Genomic DNA, 21903 nt, shown 5'->3' with positions numbered 1-21903 from the left:
CTTTCCCTTGCTAAGAAAGGCTAGATTTTGATTTCCCATTCTGAAATACAAAATAAGTATCAATGGTTATTCTGCTAATTCACCTACTTACACTGCCACCACACCTGAGTTGTGGTGACATGGTCAGTCACCTATGTCAACAGCAGACATCTTTGAAACTACAGGGTTCAGGGGAATATAGAACCTGTATGAAAAATATGCAAAATGGCATTTCTAAAATTATTTACTTTTTGTTAAAATATATAAAACTTTTAATATTTTCAGGATTTATCAGAGATAATTAAGAATCTATTTCAGAGTTTTAACAAGATATTTTTAGTCTGTAGAGTTGCCACTAATATAGCTATAAATACTGAAGTGTCACTTGGGGATTGAGTAACTCCAATTAACATACTAATTTTCCCCCTCACCACATATCTTCTACATTAAAGGGAAAATATTGTTTTCTTCATGTGAGATATTAGCCACGTTAAAATAAATTAAAATGCTACTATCTAAAATCTAAAAAGGAACAGACATATTATTAAACAAAAGCTAGCCAAAAATCTATACTAGATACATATGTATACCTAACATAATACCATGTATAAGTATAGTATTGCAATGTATAAGCCAATATAAGCCAATACAAAGAGCCCTTCTCTTTCCAGCCCCTCCCAAGTAACATCTATAATATTAGAAGACAAGCTGCAAATCTGCACTACGAAAGGACAAAGATAAATGAAGAGGTGAATACACAGGCTGACTAAACAAAGCTACCTACACATAATTTCAAAAGCAAAATCTAGGATGCTTTCACTAAACAAATTTTAGCTTGAAATTTTTTATAAAATGGGTTTATAAACCTACTCATATGCGTGTATGCAAATATTACATACAATTGTTGGGAAGGTTCTTTTTTGAGGTCTCTATCTCTTGAATTCACAATTCTTCAATTGGGAATCATTCCCTCATTCTTTTCCTATTTAAGAATTCGCACCAAGGTCTATATTTCAGGTCAACCCTCAGGGAAATCTAGCTCAGGATCTGGACAAAGGAAGGGCTTCAAACCACCTAGTGCTCTTCTCAAGCAAACCAAGCAATCCCCCTGATATATTACTTACTCTGAAGAATTATACATAGTAATTATCATTATATCATAATAGATAATCCAGAATAAGTCATACCTACAGCTTTCCTAATTTAGGCTGCAAAGGCAATGAATGGAATAAAGACTGATACATTCCACACAAAAAGCTGAATCTGGTAAACATTTCTAATTAGAAAGAGATCTTCCATATATGTACATTTTCATTCTATAAATACTTGCTAGAGCATCTGTCACCAAACTAGACCCTAGCTGAACATTTTCTTTAGTCAAGACAACTGAACGAAGCACAAATCTAATTCAATAATCTCTACATAACAAACATTCCTTAAATTATCTTTCATTTTATTTTAGTCTTTATCCAGATACTTAGAAAAAGCAAATAAACACAATAAATAATCTATTTCTTCTGAATTATTTTCTAAAAGACTAAGTGGGACATTTTATACTAATGACATTAGATAAAACAATTTTTCATTATACAATATCACTACCTTAAAAAGATAAAAAGAAATGTATGCCTGAAATTTACATTGCTCCCTTTACAAAACAGAATATCATCATATCATTAAATATAAAACTGATGTAACAAGTTCAAAATGTTATGCACTATTATATATGTATATATTTTAAAAACCAGAATTATATGTATTAAAATATATGTATGTATGTGTATGTATTTAAAACAAACAAACAGGAATTCGTGTTGAAAGCCCAGCCAGTTAGGTATTGGGGTGTGGGGGCTGCCCTTGTAAGCCTTACCTGTCGAATGATACTCTTCACACAACGAACTGGAAGGCCTTGATAGTTCGACTTGATGATCCACTTGAGGAGATGGTGGCCAAGCACTTCAAAGACCATGCAGACATCTGGGACGCGGTTAAGGATCGTTTGCGGACACATTTCCTAGACTGATGCAATTACTAAAAGCAGCATCAATACGGCACTTGGAAAACATTTCTTCATAAAATGCGACATTAATACATCAGTAACAACAAAAGTAGTCATTTACTATTTCTCACCTAAATAAAACAATCTAACATTTACTAAGTACTTATTATGTGCCATGTATTATTTAATGTGTACTTGTAACAACCATAGAAAATTATATACTTATCCCCACAAAGAAACGAGGATTAAACCTCAGAGAGTTTAAAGAACAATCCTGCATTACAGCTGAAGAGTGGTAGTGATAACTCAATCCCACACTTAGCCTTAATAAAAATGAGCAACACCGGGAATCTCACAGAAATTGATGAGAAAAAAAATAAAGAACTCCCCTCTCTTAAGTGTCCTGCCTGCCTGCCTGCCTACCTGCCTGCCTAAATTTCTATTCCAAAGGTGACATAAAACATTTTTTATGTGTTTTAAATTTATCAAACACAATGAAGACATTTAATCTTTTCTTCAATAATATCTTTCGTTGTGTAACTAGATCAATTTTAATATAGTTTTAAAGAACGTATGATCACAATATAAGATACGGCATTTAAGAACAACCTATAATAATAAAATCTCAGGAATGTGTTTGTTTGTTTGTTTGTTTTTAAATAGAAATTCTACTCAACCATCGACACTCCAGAACTATGGCCCATAATACAAATCTATCTGTCATTCATACAGGTAGATTTTAAATGGCTCTGAAATCTTCTGAGAATATCTGATTCATCACTGGAGGCCTATCAATAGGTTATTATAGAAGATTAGTTGATTTACTACTTTTTACAATATCTGTATCTACATCACAGTAACTACTGCTTTAAATATTTTTAATAAAAATAAAATATTTCTACAATGTTGAAGAACACGTGAACTACAAATTTATTCACAAATCATTGACAAATCTGGACTATGATGGTTTTACAGCATGTTATTTAACAGTAAAAATAGTCACTAGAATGTATATATGTTCACACACACACACACACACACACACACACACCCTTTTACAAATTATGTGGTTTCTCCAAAGAAACCATCTCCCTGTGAGCTGTCATAGGAACTGCCTTGCAGATCTGATACAAAGCAGAGGGGCCTGCCCTGCCTGCCCATAAACAAACAGGCTCACATGGAGAGCAGGAGCAGAAAAGGACCAGCTCTATCTTTCCGTCTATCAAAAAAAGGAAAAATGAACTCACTAATTAGGAGAAATTATACTGAGACAAAGGGCGAGGTGACATCAGCAGTTATTGGTACTTGCTAGTACCCTCAAGTCCAATCTCTAAAAGAAATACAGGCATAGTTTATATTATTGTACTTCGCATGTTGTTTTTTAACAAATTTAAAGCAAGGCTCTTCTTCTACCAACAAAAAGATTATGACACGCTTCAGTTCCAGTGTTCTGGAACTGAACCCACAATATCTCCGAGGTATGCCTATATAAAAATCTCAAATACAGAGGGTGTGAGAGGAATGCTTCCCTAAGGGATTAATGCTTAGCAGATGAAAAAACAGGATATCATTCTTGGATTTAAGCTGGGAGACAGCTTTGTCCTCAGGCTTCTGGAGCTTGAGCAGGTAAAATATCGAAACAAGGAAACAGCTAAAGACCAGGAAGGAGAAGACCCTGGCTCTTAACACATCCCTGACACTCATCAGTCACCAGGGTTCTGGATAAGTAACTCAATATCCCTGAACTTGTGAAATAAAAGTACAGCAGACACTTCCTTATCCAAGAAAGATATGTTCCAAAATACCTCATGGATGCCTGAAACCGCAAATATTACCGAACCCTATGTATACTGTTTTTTCCTATACATTCGTACCTATGATGAAATTTAAAAATTAGGCACAGTATATTTATTACAATATACTGTAATAAATGATCCATGAATGTAGTCGCTCTCAAAATACCTTATTGTCCTATACTCCCCCCTCCATTTTGTGACATAATAAAATGCCTACAGGATGAAATGGAGCAAGGCGAATGACACATTAGGCTACTGTAAGGGTTAGTTGAATACAAGCACTACTTGCCCATTAAATCACTTAGTAGCTGTCTCAGTCAGTCTAATAACTGAGACAGCTACTAAGTGACTAACAAGCAAGAAGTGTACACAGCACGCATAGGCTAGACAAAAGGATGATTCACGTCCTGGCCAAGACAGTGCAGGAAGGTGTGAGATTTCATCATGCTACTCAAAATGGTATTCAATTTATAACTTATGAATTATTTCTGGGATTTTCCATTTAATATTTCCAGACCATGGATAACTGAAATTGCAGAAAGCAAAACCATGGAAATCGGGGGAGCTGCTGTATCACCTCCATCAGGCAAACAAGGAGTTATCTTAGAGGATCCAATATGAAAATACTGGAAAGAGCATTCTGGATACTAAAAATAGTATCTCCTCTCCCTCTGCTATCAGCTGGAACCTATACTTGTTGGATTACTGGGCATTCGCTGATCCCCTGCAGCTGCCCTTTACCAACACCCCAGGCAAAGGGAAGGTGAAGACCACAGCTCCTTTCCACAACATCCAGTCCTTTCCACCTGAGCCCCGTCCCCCAAAACTAATAAGAATGCAAACAACTCACCAGCAGCCCAGTCAAAAGTGATATTCTCAAAAGAGAATGGGAAATAAGGCATAAGGTACCTTTGCTATATCTTCTTGCTAGACACATTTCTTTTCCAATAGGACCTAGAATTAAGATGAAGCCTTCTCTAGTTAAAAACCAAAAGGAACAGGTAACTAAGAAACTTTCATCTTTCAAGAATCATTAATTCCAGCGAGATAACTTCTTTATGAGAAAGCAAAGCAAATACTCTGTATGACACTGTAATGAAAAAGAAAAAAAAAATACTGAACAATTTAATCATTAAACAACTAAAATAAGTTGATACAGATAAGAGAAAAAAATAGTAGGAGAAAATCTTGTTTGTTGAAATATGATTCAAAACATCTCTTAAAAAGTCATTTTTCCATTATAAAGAAAATTTGTATCAAATAAGGAAATTATCTTTGATGAGTTTCATAATTTTTTAAGTTCATATTATTTTCAAAAGATGCATACTGACATTTGTAGAAGAAAAAACAGGATGTCTAGGGTTTGTTTGGAAATAATACAGCAAGAGATATGGGTAAATGAAACAACTGTGGTCAGACCTTGATAATTACTGAATTTGGGTTATAAATTTATAGACATCCACTGTATTACATTCTCCAAATTTATGTATATTGCAAAGTTTACATTATAAATGTTTTTAAAGAAGAACAATGGAGGTTTCCTTCCATTAAGCACTGGCTTCTGTGAGATTTACCAACCAGTATAGAAAATGTATCACTTTAGTTTTTCCAGGCTTTTCCAAAGCAGAAAAACACACCACCACAAACCAACACACTTCCATATTTACCTGGTAGAAAGATGATGCCCTGCAGGATCGAGTGCAACTCTGCCATGCTGACATTAGCAAAGCATTTTGCCTTTAATTGCCTCAACCTTACGTGATTCTTTGCAGCTACTGAAGGATACCTAGCCCTTGTGCATAAATTCATTAAAGTTTAAAGTAAAAAGAAATGTTGGGATACGCTTCCAATTACTATTGCAAGAATAAATTCCACTAGGATAAAAAAGATTAATAACTCTATGCCAAAATCAAGTCGTGTCATAAAAAATAATTTTATAAGATGCTACCGCATGAAAAATCCCAAAAGGCCCTTCCTTGCAGAGAACTCCAGGCATACCACTTATAACACTCAGTGATAACGCTAGAGGCTTTACGTGGAGAATGATACAGCACACAGAAGTTTATGCAGGTTTAAAATATTTCCATTTTTCAAAAGCAAAAAGAAAAACTACAGTATAATTCAGGCATTAGGAAGCAACAGAACTGTCAGAAAGGATACGTATTCCATTCATGCCTGAAATCTTGAAGTCATCGATTAGCTGCACTACCATGTCTTTATTTGGGTCACTGGGATCACTTTCTCTAACCTATGGAAAGAAAAATGAATCAAGGACAGAGGCATTTAAAACTGAAAGTCACTTCCACTAGACCAACCGAAACTTTTAATAAAAGTTGATGTCATTAAAAATAAGATTTGATATTTGAACTTACAGAAAATAAATTCAATTTTGATTTAGTAAAACCCAGAAAAATCCCTCTGTAAAATTTTAAGTTGTTAATTTTTCTAATAATCATTCACATTTTGCATTACTTACACATTTAAGCAATTTTATTTCATCCAAGGCTGTCTCCGTATAATGCTGGGCACTTTTTACAACTTTCATTGCAACAAATCTTTTCCCCCTTAAAAAAAAATGCATATTTTTAAATATTATTAGCAGAGGTGACCATTATGAGATATGTCCAATAAACAGAAACTTTTAATAAGTTTTCCTTTAAAACAGTGCTTTTCAAATTGTGAAGCAATAATTAAGCAGTGGGTTCATGGGTCAAAACGATCTTTTTTGTGTTTGTTTTCTTTTTTTTCCCCTGACAAAATAATATAGACTAGAAAATGTCACTCATCACATAGAATCAGGGTAAGAATTAGCTTGTAACACTTTTGCTTCAGTAGACACATACACACACACACAACACGCATATTTGTTGTACCGGATAGCAAAGGTGTTTCATACTATAGGTCATAGCTTTTAAATAAAAAAAGTCAGAAACCTCTGATTTGAAAGGCCTATACATTATTATTTTATATTTGAAATGTTTTTCTGGCAATGATAAATTATTAGGAAAAAATATTGCCCCAGTATAATGTAATTTCAATTAATAAGCCTCGGATATAAAGGCATAAGAAAGTGTTTTAAGATAAAAAGAAAATGAACTTCAAACTGAGGGGAGGAAATGTATAGCTAGGTGAGGCAGGCTTGCGTTAACAAGCACTTTACATGCCACAACAGAAACGGTGTGTCCCTCAGTCATACCTTCTCCCAAAATAAAGATGTTGAACTAGGCCAGAAATCAAATGTACAAATGACAAAGAGCACTTACTGCATATCCCAGCACAGCCAAACAGTAGAGAAGTGTCCCCATCCTAGCTTCCTAATAACATGATACCGGCCATTGAAGAGGTCTCCAATTTTCACTGGATGGTAGCCATAATTTTAAAAAAAAAAAAAAAAAAAAAAAATTATAATATATACTTATTTCCTCTAGAAAAATAGTAATAGAATTTCATCTCTTCCTTTGTCAGTTCTTGATGCTATTAAATGAAGCTGTAAATTTTTTTTAAAAAAGATTAAAATGTTTAATAATAAAACATTTTTTCAAGAATATATTTCATCAAAAGAACAATGTCCCCCCACTAGGACCCAGCAATTCCACTTCCGGGCATGTATCCAAAGAAAACCAAACACTAATTCAAAGTTATATGCAACCCTATGTTCACTGCGGTGCTATTTACAACAGCCAAGATATGGAAGCAACCTGAATGCTCATCAATAGATGACTGGATAAAGAAGTGGTATATATATGCTACGGAATATTATTCAGACATAAAAGAAAATGAAATCTTACCATTTTCAACAACATGGATGGACCTAGAGGGTATTATGCTAAGTGAAGAAAGTCAGACAGAGAAAGACAAATGCCATATAATTTTACTTATATGTGGAATCTAAAGAACAAAATAAACGAACCAACAGAAACAGAGTCATAGATACAGAGAAGAAACTGGTGAATGCCAGATTGGGGGTACGGAGGGAACTAAGTGAAAAAGGTGAAGGATTTAAGAAGTACAAATCGGTATTTACAAAACAGTCACAGGGATGTGAAGTACAACAGGGAATATAGTCAATAATATTGTTATAAGTATGTATAGTGCCAGGCGGGTACTAGACTAATTGGGGAATCACTTCATAAATTACATAAATATCAAACTATGCTGTACACCTGAAACTAATATAAAATAATATTGAATGTCGACTCTTAATTGAAAAATAAAATTTTTTAAAAAAGGGAAAAAGAAAAATGTCCTCTGCCTTTCTATTTATGTAACATAAAAAAAGCAAGAAACCACCCAGCATTCCATAATAATAATTTTAGGTTTTATATTTAAGTCTAGTTGTAAATAATAGGTATGTTAGCTCTTGAAATTTCCAAACAGCATTTTTTTCTTCTAAGCTATAAATTTAATGAAAAATTTTTTGGGTCAGTACAACATAACTCACCAAAATAAAGGATGTGTACTCTGCATAATTCTGTAAATTCTGCATACACTAAAAGTTTATCATCTAATGTATGACAATTTACCCTCCAACAGAGCTTTCTCCTCTTACCATTCTTCCACCAACCTCAAACTCCCATGTGAAAACAGGCTGAAGAGGGAACCCAATTAAGGTAGACTTCTGAGGGAGGAAAAGGGTGCTTCAAACATACATCTGGCCTAAAAAGTCCTTTGCTTTGCATTTCTAAATAAAATAAGCAGGCTAAATAAAATAAGTAGCATGTATAATAACATTTCTGTGAAACACACAAGAAAAAGAGTAGGAGGACAAGATATTAGCAACAAATACCTCTGGATCTAAAATTGCTTTTATTCTTTGAATCTGTATTTTATTCTTTTTATCTTTTGCTATTTCTTTCTGAAACAATAACTTTTCTACTTTTATTTTTTAGCATCTACTGCTCTTTTATTGCAAAAATATTATTTTTCATTTTTTAAATCTGGAAAATTCTTACAAATCAAGAAAGACGAGTAGTTTGTGCCTACTTTTGAGCCGCTCAAAGCAGGTGTAGGAAGTATCTAAACCACATCCTTCAATAAATCTGTAACTCTCACAGGGCGAGGAGTAATACTTCAAGAAATACTATGAATATTTATGAATACTAAATTGTGTCAAGCAGACACTGAGTTTCTAAGATTCTTATTCTCATACCACTGCACTTGCTTTTCCTGGATTTTAATACAGAAGTTATAACAATTTTGGTTTTAAAATATGAGCTAAAAGATAATAAATTAGAAATAAAATATAATGGGTTTAATGGATAGATGGGTGTTAACTATACTCATTGTGTTAATCATTTTGCAATAACACGTAGGTGAAATCATTAAGTTGTACACCTTAAAACTTATACAGTGTTGTATATCAATTATTTCTCAATAAAACTGGAAGAAAACATGGCTAATTACTTAGAAGGCTAACTAAAATTGAAAAAGACTGAGTTTACAATACAGTTTTAAACCATTAAAATTAACAATGAAAGAGAAGAAAACTATTATTTTTCAAATACTAATCAGGGGCACTGTGCTAGGTATATTATTTTCAAAACCATGTCCCATGAAATGAAAGTAAATTAAAATATGTTGCAAGCGTTCCACAGGGGGAGCAGGGCAGGAGAAAGGAAGAAGAGTGGAGAAGTTCTGTCTGGGAAATGACAAGTTAAACAAAGAAAAGCAGATTTCTTGACCAAAGGGGTTCTGATAGCCCAATGTCTTAACATGTAGTGGGAACTTCTGAGAGGAGAGTATGCTGCAAATTCCAGACATAACTGCTCAGGAAACCAATTCTTCAAAGAATCAGTCACATTTCACAGCACACTGATGTCTGTATCATTTCTTACAATCACTCTGCAGAGTACGTGGTGTTATCTCTACACTGATGATGTGGACATGGACACAGTTTCGGCGACAGTAAGTAGTAGGTGCAGGGCTGGAAACTGGGTTTGACTCCAAAGCCCATATTCTGTCCACCAGTAAGAAATACACTCCATGTTTAACAACTGAGGACTGTTCGCCAATCAGTATACAGGATACACTTGATATCTTAATTTTAAAAAGCCATCTACTACTTAACTGAGTATTATTGCTAACATTAAAGTCACTAAAGTTAAAAACAATTCAATTATGCATAAAGAGAAGAAATTATCACTATCGTATGTTTCAGGTGTGGATTCTCAAACAGCCAGAGTGCGTACTTATGAGCAAAAATAGAAGAGCACTCTTTTCAGTGTAATCACTGCATAAATGCAGCTGTTCCTTTTCTCAAAGGGACTGTGAAAGTTGAACAAAAGAAATTATTAGTTTAGTCCAGTTATCTCAGGAACCCACAGGACAGCTAAGAATATCATGGCTAAAAACAGGCCAACTAAAGAAGAAAGACATAAAAATAATTTTTAACTACAAATATAAAAGCAACTGAATGTCCTAAACTCTTATCCTTTTATTTTGAAATTTTGACGTACACAATTTGAAATTTATATTTTATAATCCTTATATTCTAATTCCCAGATCTCTACAGAAAATGACAGTCTCTTCTGACCAATTTTTCAATCTCTTCTCATAGAGTGGTAACTAAGACTCTTACTGTCAAAAGGCTGGAAGATGTCTCTCAGAGCAGACCACACTAATCCACCCAAAACCAAGCGAATTAGAGTAAACGGACTCTCCAAAACTGTCAGAAAATTCTCCAGTTCCCTGAGATTAGCAAACTAGATGTGCCATAATGTCCCCTAATGAAGTCTAGCACACAAGGAAGCTTGAGAACAGTCACAGATTAGACAAGGACCCCTCTTCCTCTTGGTACTTCACCAGCAGGCCGTACGGGATATAGGGTAACGGCCGTGCTGCACATGGGCCCCTCTCAGGGCATCAGTCAGACTCCCAGAAAGGGTCAATCACTTGAAGACTACAGCTCAGGGGTTTGGTTGATATATCTGTACATCGATATTTATACTAATTAATATAAAAACCATGCATTTATCACCTAGACATTTTCCTTTTATTCTTAAAAAAAAAATGTAAGTTAGGTTGATTTACAAACACAAGAGAACAAGAATAGGTTAAGTAATCATTAAGTTCACTGCTCTGCTTTCTTCTCCGACTCCTACTCCTCCAGCACACCAAAGAAAACTATAACTAAAGCTCCACCTATACTATTAATGAGGCTCCAAAGATGACAATTCTAAAACCATCCTCAGCTGTTTGGGGAGGATGTTGGTCGAAAATAAAGATGACTATTTTCTATGCCCAGCAAAAAACAGGTTCAACTTGTAAGAGTGAATCCAAAGTTCAGAACTCTGATAGAATGTAGTCTACAAGGATTTTAAGTAAAGTATTTTCTACTAAAGATAGTATAAAGTCTTCATTTTTTTCACTGATCCTAGTTTCTCAGCCCTGTGATGATGAGGCTTCTCTCCATAACCACTGAAGGCTTTCATAGGGCTAAGGAGATTTGAGAATCACCTCTAACATAAAGTCTTTAAAAAGGAAGGGATAGTAAAAAGATATTCACAAAACAGTAACAGACAGACACGTTTTGGGTCACTGAAGATTTCAATACTCTCTTCCCCCAAAATTAACAAAACAACTAGACAGAAAAGTGGTAAGGATATGGAAGATTTGAATACACCATCAACCAATTTGATGTGACTGACACTTATAGAACAATCTACTCAACAGCAAATATTCTTTTCAAGTACATGGAACATTTACCAACACAGACCATATACTGAGCCATAAAACAAGTTTCGGTAGAAATTAAAAGATTCAAGTCATATAAAGCATGTTTTCAGATCACAAGGAAATTAAATTAGAAACCAATAAGAGAAAATACCCCAAAATTGGGAAATGAGCACTTTTCAAAATAACCCATGGAACAAAAAAGGAATCAAAAGGAAATAAAGTATTTTATACTAAATGAAAATGAAAATATAACATACCAGAATCTGTGAAATGCTGCTAAAGCAGAACTCAGAGGAAAATTTAGAGCACTAAATGCCTGTATCAGAAAAGATGATCTCAAATAAATGACCTCAGTTTCCATATTAAAAAATCTAGAAGAGCAAATGTAACCCAAAGTTAGCAGGAGAAAAGAAATAATGAAAATATGAGCTGTAATCAGTGAAATAAAAAGCATAAAAACAATAGAGAAAATCAGTGAAACCACAGCTAGTTCTCTGAAAAAAAATAAAAATAATTAATAAATTTCTTGCCAGGCCAACCTGGAAAAAAGGAAAACACAAAATGCTAATGAGGAATGAGTGAGGTGACATCACTACATAGTACACAATTATGGAGGCAAGAGACTATTACAAACAACTTTATGCCTATAAATATAAATAGTTAGATGGACTGGACACAAAGCACCCAAGTTCCAACCAAAAAGAAATACATACCTAAATAACTACGTTAAAAAGTGAATTTGTAGTTTAAAACCTTCCCATAAAAAAACAAATTGGTGAATTCTCCCAAACATTTATGGGGAAAAATACAAACAACTGTGCACATACTTCTAGTCTCATTCTATGAAGCCAGCATTACTTTAATTCCAAAGCCTGGCAACGACATTTTAAGAAAGCCACAGACTAATTTTCCTCATGATGTAGATATAAAAATTCTAGACAAAATTTCATCAAATCTAATTAAACAACAAAGTAAAAGGATAATACTTCAGATGACCAAGTGGCATCTATTCCAAGAATAAAAAGTTGGCTTAATATTCAAAAATCAATGGATGTAATTCACCAGAGTTAAAACACTAAAAAAGAAAAACATGATCAGCTCAATAAACAAAAAATAATTTCATGACAGCAAGCCAACGTACATTTCTGATCAAAATTCTCAACAAAGCAGGAACTGAAAAAGATCTATGAAAAAACTACAGATAGCATCAGACTTGAAGGTAGAATACTGAATGCTTTCCTTCCTAAGATCAGGAACAAGATAAGGATGTCAGCTCTCACTCCTTCTGTACAACATTGTACTGGGAGTTCTAGTCAGCACAATCAGGCAAAATGAATAAACAAAAAGGCATTCAGACTAAAAAGGAAGAAGTAAAACTATCTTTATTCTCAGACAACCTGATTTTATGGAAAAGCTGAAGGAATCTGCAAAAAAGCTACTTAAAACTAATAACTAAGTAGCAGGTAGCAGAATATTAGGTCAAAACATAAAAAACAATTGTATTTCTATATATCAGCAACGATGAGGAAATGAAATCTTAAGTCATTTACAATAGCATACAAAATATGAAGTACTTAAGAGATAAACTGACCATGAGAGAGGAGGGGCTGAACACTGAGAACTACAAAACACTGCTGAAAGAAATTAAAGAAAACCTAAAGAAATGGTGTTCACGGGTTAGAAGTCTCAATATTGTTAAGATGTCAACTCCCCCCAAATTTATAGATTTGGTGCATTCTCAGTCAATACCCCAACAGGTTTTGTTGTAGAAAGTGGTAACTAATTTGAAAGCTCATATGAAAATATAAAGCATTGATTTCATTCGAAGGCGTAAGGGCAATTCAGTGGAGAAAGGACACTTTTCTACAAATGGAATAACCCTATGTTGAGAGAGAGACAGACAGAGACAGAAACAGAATTTTCTACAGCTTGCATCATATGAAATTAACTCAAAATGAATCAAAGATCTAAATCAGAGGTTCCCATGACCCCCTCCTAGGGTTCGACAATTTTCTAGAATGACTCACGGAACTCAGAGAAACATACTAGATCACCGGTTTATTGTAAAAGGATATAATGCAGGAACAGCAAAATGGAAGAGATGAGCAGTTTAAGGTATAGATGAGGAGCAGGCACGACACTTTCGTGCCCCCTCTGTCAGTGCCACTTTGTCCACATCTCCAAGTGTTCACCAACCGGGAAGCCCTCCAAACCCTGACCTTTTGGGTTTTTTATAGAGGCCTCATTACACAGTCATGGTTGACTAAATCACTGGCCACTGACAACTGATTCAATCTCTAGTTGTCGATCTCCAGTTCTCTCCTCCCTGGAGGTCAGAGATGAGGCTGAAAGTTCCAACCTTTCAAATCACCAGGTGGTTCTCCCGGTCACTAGCTCCCAACTTTAGCTGCTGTCTGTCTCAAAGTCACCTCATTAACATAACAAAAGACAATTCAATGCTCTCAAGGCTTAGGAAATGCCAAGAGTTTGTGAGCTAGGAAAAAAGAGAAATATATTTTGGTCACCATATATGTTATAAATCACAGTATCACAATCATGCATGTATAATAAAGTAAGATAAAATGCTAGCAGTTCTTCGACAGTACTAAATGTTAGCATCCTCCTCCAAGGAGGAAATGCAGGAATTCCCTATACTATTCCTTCAACATTCAGGCCTGTTTGAGAATTTCCATAATGAAAAGAATGTCATTTTTAACTAGTCTCATTCCAAAAGTATGATTGTGAAAGGAATTTCAGAGATTAGGGACAGAGAAAGTCGGGCCCAACTCCAAACACTGGGAGGCAGAGAGAAGGCTGCAACGAAGACCAGTTCATGCACCTGGGTGCGATTCCACTTTTCCTAAAATAAACTCTAAAAAATAGGTTAAGAGGGAAAAAAATAAAAAAGAAAAGCCCACTCAAGGTTCTTGGCACGTATGATTTCATTTAAAGTGCACAACACTGGGGCGTTTCACAGTCATTCCTACTGAGCAAGTGCAGGGAAAAGAGCTGACGCAGTTATGCACTAAACCCAGTGTCACCCAGGAAGGAGGCACTAGAGTCAGGATTGGAACTGAGATCCTAAAACCTGTGCCACGTTCTAAAACCTGTGTTCTTTCTATTATACCATGTTTTAGTATTAAGCCATCAGCTAAGATATGGCTTAATACTAAAACATGGTATAATAGAAAGAACATGACTAGGATTCTATTATAAATTAAACGTATAGTGCTGTGCATGAACAGAGAAAAACTAAAATAAATTAAAAACTGTCATTGAAAATACCTATTTTCTCAAGATAGAGAGTTGGAAATGGTATGTCTGTCAATGATTCGTAAGAATTTATTGTAATTGGCCTTTATGAACAAAATCTTACAACCATTCTTTAGGAACCATAATTTAGGCTACGAAACAAATATGAAGCTAACTTACTAACTTAAAATTTTATCACACATACTTCCTAAAACTTGACAGCTACATCTCTGAGTTGTGAAAAATGTTTGTAGGTGATATAAAATAAAAATACCGAAATCTAAGAATACACTATTCTCATTAGTAACTTAAAGTACAATTTAAATCACATGTACCCCAATAGAAACATTAATAACACTAAATATAAAAAGGAAGCAAGAATAAAGGTATAATGGCCCTAGAATTTACCCCAAAAACTTTAGCAATAATGGAGCCTCTGACACAACTACTAAACTCTTGAGGGGAAAGGGGGTGGGTCAAAAAGCAGTCAGAGAAATTATTTAAAAACTCTTGCATGTAAATTAATCTGTTACATAAAATATTCTCTGTAACACTAACGAATGAGAGCGAGCTCTAGAGGGAAAAGCAGAGTAAATGAAAATGCTCCAAAAGACAGAGGATTCCTATTTATCTATGACCTAAGACGGTAACGAAAAAAATTATTTGAGCATAAAATAAATATAACGGATGCAGAAACAATTTTTGCAGTAGGGCTAGAGAGAGTTAAGTAGCATCCATAGATTGAGAAACCTTGCATATCTGAAATATTAATAAAGGCCAATAACTAATTTCAAGCTCTTGCCTACTGCCAATTATTTATACAGATCCATACTTAAATTTGGGGGTACTGATTTGACTCAGAACACTGGCATTTTACTAGCTTTGTGACATTGAGCAAATTACCTTATTTCTCTGGGTACTTGCCCCTACCTCACTCACTCAGAACCACACCTGGGCACATATTAAATGCCACATAAGTGTTTACAATTGTTAAGCCATTACCCAACCCACTGTGACTAATGACACAGATTAACAATCAGAAGGCCAGGATTAAGGGTACTGTCTATTCCTATTTAAAGATGGTAAAACTGACTGGCCCAAAGTGTAATCTAATTCATTAGGACAGCCCAATTAGCAAAAGGTTTTCGATACTCTAGATACGATGATTTATAACTGTCAACTGTCAGGCTGAAAAAGAAATTAACCTGTCTTTATTGATGGTTTAGCCAAACATTAAAATGTCCTTACAAGAGAATGAAGACTTTAGACATTCAAATTTAATGTCAGGTCCCAACAGATATGGTTATAAAGACTGTGGTTTCCATTCTGGGTGCTCTCTTTCTCACTCTCTGCTAAGCTAGCTTGCTGCCTTTATTGTGAGCAGTCAGTTCTGTGGAAAGGCCCATGTGGCAAGGAACTGAAGCCTCTAGCGAACAGCAGCAGTGAGGAAGTGAGACCTACCAACAACCACCTGCAGGAGCTGGGAAGCAGATCCTCAGTCCAGTCAAGCCCTCAGATGACTGCACCCCAGCCGACAGCTTGACTATAACCTCATGAGAGAACCTGATCCAGAACCAACCATATTTCTGCACATCTTTGGAAGAGAGACATCAACAGCCTTTGTTCCAGACTATCTTCTAAGGTTTCTATAGTAAACAACTTGGAAAATAGGCATATTATCTCTCTCTAGAGAAGAAGACAGGTTAGTTTGCTATCCAGTATAACAAACATCTCTCTCAGGAACAAAGGTTGGCAGGTTTGGATCAGGATTTCCTAACTTTGAAGTTCCTTAGCTGTGATACACACCCATGGTGTGCAAAGCATCCACCCAGGCCTGCTTCCACATGGCTCTTGAAGTCCTTTGTCTCTGACCCAGGAGTCTCATGTCTTCTACAAGCACCCATAAAACTATGGCCAGCTAACTTATTAGCTTGCAAGAAGGGTAAAATCTCAGAAGGGTCTTGGTTCATGATAAATTTATCTTTAGCACAAGGAAAAAACACTCTTGGTTAGAGTAGCTAGTTTGTTTTCATCTTATGAAGAAAACTGTCAGTCTTAGAATCACTACATTTCCTTCCTTGCTTTGATGACTAAGAAACCCAGAGGCAATCTACAACACTCTCAAATTGTACAGATCTGTACTAATAAATCTTTACATATTAACCTTAATCTGACTTTATATAATTACTTCCATACTATAATTTCCTCATCTATTTGTTTACTGTATTCTAATGTCTCATGTATGTAAAGAAAGTGTTAGGATACAAATAACAGCTACTTATCCCTCAGGATAAGCTCAAATAAAGCTCCCTCCTAGGAAGCATTTCCTGATTTTCCTGGCTGAGGAGAAGCCCCTGTCCTGTATTTCTCTTATGTACCTCCATAATGCCTCATTGTATGTTCAGTTACACTTCTGTTACAAGACACAGTACAATGTATTTTAATTATTCTTATTCTCATTTGTCTTTCCCAGGAAATTATAAACACTATGAAGACAGGAACAGTATTCCTAGCACATAGTACTTGAATTGCAAAAGACAATAAATATAAGAAAGAGAAGCAAGAGAACATGACACAAGAGAGACAAAAACAAATGAGAGGAAGAATGCTCTCTGTTCTCTGGTATGATGTGAGGGAGAAGCGGGAAAGGCTTTACCAGTGTAAGATGTGGGCTAAAATTAAATTCTGAGTTAATATTATACTTTAACAGGAAAACAAAGGCAGGCCGAGAAGAAAGAAGAGATACCATGAGGAAAATTGTTAACAGCAAGATAACATGTTTACAATAAAATACATAGTTCTGTTTGATGCTAAGAAAGAAAACAAGAACAGCAGCACAATGGAATCAAACTGTGAAGAACCTTAAGAGTAGTGCAAGTTTAGACTTTCATTGTTAAGTACAAAAAAAAACTGAATAATACAGTATGTTCATAGATTTCCTTTTATTTCTCTTATGACCAGTTGTGAAAAAAGTGAATAATCTAAATGCATCTCAGGTAATGTCATATAAAAATATTGCTAACAGAACTGTACAGTAGAAAAATTATATTCCTATTACACTGCAAAATTAAAATATACAGTATTTATGGCAAGCTAATAAGAAAGAATATTTGTAAGATCCTGAACATAGTGATCATGTGATCCACAAACATTTAGGAGGTTAAAGTATTTAATACTTCCAAACATTTACAAAGTTGGAACCTGATTCTAGATAAAAATCAAATAAAAATTAAAAAGGGTTTCTTCTGCTTTTATAATCAATATTCTAGATTTCTTGTCATTTTAGTGTTATAATTTTGTAACTACAGAAAAAAAATTCTAAAATATACTGATATCGACGTTCCCACTTTCTAGAAAAGAGTTTCAAGAATGACAGAGCCCACTGTAGAAATGCAAGTCACACTCTGAAAACCTATTCTGAAAACCTAATCTCTACATTCTACAGTCTAGAACAACTCTCAATCATTTCTCAATCTAGTAAGACTGCTTTACAGCACAGCATCTTAAACGTGCCTTGGGGGTTGATAGGAATCTTTAAAATGCATAGGTGTTAACATCAGATCACAAATGGGTAATGGGTGTTTTCAAGAGACCAAGTTTAGAGATGACCCAACTCTATATTTGGGTCACAAGTTTTCTCATACAAATACAACTAAATGCTCATTTTCACTGAAAATTTTTATGAGAACACTAATACCCTACAAATCTCATCTCAGAATTCGCAGCTAAAGAGAGTTAATGGACACATTTTGTATCCATTACCAACATTTCCTGTCATTTTTTAGCACAGCGTGCCAGACACAGCCATTTTGCTCCTTCGGGGCATCTTTGATAGAAAAACTTAGACCATGGCTCCATTAAATATGTTGTTAAAATTTTTACCTTTAAATTGAAAAATATAGTCTATGGAAACTAAACACAGATTCTTTAAAGCCCATTTGATAGCCTAGTTAATATACCTCTTAATAGTATGCTGTAAGGTTGAGTATTCCAAAGGATGGGTACAGGCTTAAATGTTCAGGTTTAATTTTGTGTTCTAATGAAATCAGTCTTTATAGCTTAGATTCTAGTTGTTTGAAGTTTGTTTGTTTGTTTGTCTGTTTTCCGATTTCTCAGAGGACTCATGAGAAAAATATTCCCTCGGGGCTTCATGTAAATAACAGTTCATATGAGACCTTTATAATTGAAGGTCAATTTGAACAGATACAAAATCTTTCGCTCAGACTTTCTTTCCTTGAGTATGTCAAGTGTATTGTTCATTGTTCTATTGTTTTTTTGGCCTGAAGTGTTGATGTACAAAAAAGCTTGATAACAGCCTGATTTTTCCCCCTGATAAGACATGTGGTCTTTTTGCCTAACAATTTTAACACTGAATCAAGCAAGCAAAAGCTGCAGTGTTTATTCTCTTTACTTGCTTTGTGGGCAAAGGAAAGTAAATAGACACTGAGGTCCTAAGTGCAGGGTTCTCTTCATAGTAAGCACAAGATTTGGTACATGAACTTGGATAGTGTTCATATGTATTCAAAGATTTGGAGTTCATTTCTTGATTCTTGTGTTCTGAATAAGTACAATATACTGAATTATGAAGTGGAGGAAAACTGATCTTGGAAAGATAAAGTCTTAGATAAAAGAATAATTCAGAAATCAGAAGACACTCGAGAAATACTGAAATCTCTTTTACAACTAAATAAACATTCTCTCAGTAACTAAAGAACTTTTACATTAAAAGAACTGTGAAAGTAGTTTCCTGGCTATTTAAAACCGATGGTCATAATTATATATACTCAGACATAAAAATATAACTGGAAGATTAAGTTATTTCAAGAAGTCAAGACCTATTGTTATTTTGGGCTCCTACTGATGATGAGAGTGCAGAGGTGTATCACAGCGCACAGCAATGTCTGACTCAGGCGTGTCCCCAGATATATGTAACCTCTTCTGTAAAAATGAAGAATAATGCATTGTAAATAATCTAAATTCTCAATTATTCTAAAGAAATCAAAAACTGGGAAAAAGAACACAAGTCTTAGTGAAAAATGACTACAAATGCAGTACATAAAAGGTCTTCAAAATATATACAAAAAGAGGACTCATTCTGAGGCTCATTTTCAAGCCCCATCTAGTTTTACAATCCAAGAGTAATTAATGCTTTCCAGTTTAATCATCAGAAAGTCTAACTCATGTACCAACTTGTGCACAGTCCTATGTTAGACACCCAACATAATTTAGATAGTTGACTTTGGGCTTAGGGTTTACATAATCTATGCCAGACAAAAAGAGTATTAGATGAATCTATAACCTTGGAAAAGTGGTTACATAATTATACCAAAAAAGAAATATAAATAAATATGTAGGAATCTGCAAAGTCCTCTCACTAATTTCTTGTAACATTCTTCTGATAGACTGTATTCTCCACAGAAGGCTGCAACAGTAACTCCCAAACCACTTGCTCTTCTAGAACCCTGAAGTTCCACTACCAAGAAATGGACTGTACTTTTCCTCCTGATAGATCTAATGGGTTTCTGAATGTGCTTCTAACCAAAAGAATGTAGTGCAAGTGACTGTGTGATTTCTGATGCTAGGCTGTAAAAGGCAACACAGCTTCCACTTTTAAGGTGGACATTCTATTTTGGAACTCTAAGTTGCCAGGCAAGCAGTCTGACTACTGTTAGGTAGCCATGCTGTGAGGAAAATGAACCGCAAGGAGGGCTCCAGCTGACAATCTTAGTCTCTCAAATCTCCTAGCCCAGGGACAGACATGTGAGTGAGCTTTCAGATGATGCCAGCCCCCAGCCATACAGTCAGCTCAAGCCTTTGGGATGTCTCAGCTGTAGTCCCAGATATCATGAAGCAGAGGCAAACCACCCAACTTTGCCCTTTCTAAATTCTAGATCTACAAAATCATAAGCAAAATTAAAAATAGGCTTCAGTCTACTAAGTTGTAGAATAATTCATTACGCAACAATAATAACCAGAACAGTCCTCATTCCTCTCACAACAGCTACGTAAAACCTCCTCCACTGTTTCCTAAGAAAGATGTGCCCTCAATCTTTCTAAGACTAGCCCACTATCTCCAAAAAGTACTCATTTAATTCCTTCCTTGCTGGTCCTTCAACTTCTCCTTAGATTTCTCCTCTTCTGCCTAGAAATATGCTCAGGTATCTTGTCCTAAAATCAACTTCCCCTTATCCAAAGCTGACCCCACCCTCACAAGCTACTATCTTCATTTCATTGCTAAATTTCACCAAAGAATTGGCTATGCTCTCTCAAGTATACCTTGACATCTGTATGACCCATAACTGGCCCCGACTGATAAGTCGCTAGAGGCCCTCCTCACAGGTAGGTTGACAGGCCCTTTCTCAGCCTTCATCCTCCTTAAACTGTGACTTAACTAAATATTATTATTAACTCCTTCCTTCTTGAAAATTCTCTTCTTTTTATGTCTCAGACCTAATTGTCTTGGAGAGAGCACCATTATCTCAGTGTGTTACTAATGTAAGAAAAATTACTACTGTTCTAGGGAAGATTTTTGATCTGGAATTCTGATGAGATATTCAGGTTTAAATGTTCACAGTGAATACAGGATGTAGTAAATAAAGCTGAGTGGGCTACTGACAGGATCAATAAAAGGTAAAAATAGGTAAAATTATTTTAATCAGCTTATAAAAAGGACACAGGAAGATAACATAATCAAGCTATGATGAAGAAAGTATAATCAAAGAACTAAAACTTCTTTTTAAGAAAAATACAAGATTACATAACACAAAAATAAAAGCAAGTTTTAAAAACTCAATGATCAAAAAAATATGAAGGGCACAATTTTTAAAAATATTAAATACAAATAGTCTTACTAATAATCAAATGAGCAAAATAAAAATGAGATTATTGGTAATACCATGTGAGGACACAGTTAGTGGTGCTAAATGGAGCCACACTCAGGTACTTCTGCTAAGTGTACAAATCAGGATGATCTTTTCTGGAGGGCAACTGGTGATGTGTTTTAAAATTAAAATGTGCTATGCTTCGAACTAGCTAATCACATCTATGCACGTATGCTCAGGACAAACGTGATGAATACGTAAGATGAATATACAAGAAGTTCCCAGTAATATCATTTACCATAGTGAAAACTGACAACATATAAATGTCTAATCAATACAAAGCTGTTAAAGTAAATACACAGAATAGAATATTACACACAAA

General features: G+C 34.9%; 1 protein-coding gene across 6 annotated transcripts in view; it reads right to left on the bottom strand.

Moving 5' to 3' along the window:
- The window catches only part of SRPK2 (SRSF protein kinase 2), a 189423-nt gene that overhangs the window by 37094 nt on the left and 130426 nt on the right, over positions 1-21903 (bottom strand). For all 6 annotated transcript variants that reach the window (XM_015599500.2, XM_015599499.2, XM_025041914.1 and 3 more), the window contains 4 exons: positions 7038-7145; positions 6251-6338; positions 5935-6022; positions 1850-1956 (listed from right to left, as the gene is read on the bottom strand). In XM_015599500.2, coding sequence (XP_015454986.1) covers positions 1850-1956; positions 5935-6022; positions 6251-6338; positions 7038-7145 — 391 coding nt within the window. The remainder of the gene's footprint in view (positions 1-1849; positions 1957-5934; positions 6023-6250; positions 6339-7037; positions 7146-21903) is intronic.

Source organism: Pteropus alecto, unplaced genomic scaffold (genome assembly GCF_000325575.1).
Source record: "Pteropus alecto unplaced genomic scaffold, ASM32557v1 scaffold109, whole genome shotgun sequence".
NCBI lineage: Eukaryota > Metazoa > Chordata > Mammalia > Chiroptera > Pteropodidae > Pteropus > Pteropus alecto.
The sequence above is the reverse complement of the archived record's forward strand: the minus strand, read 5'-3'. Positions and strand labels throughout refer to the sequence as shown.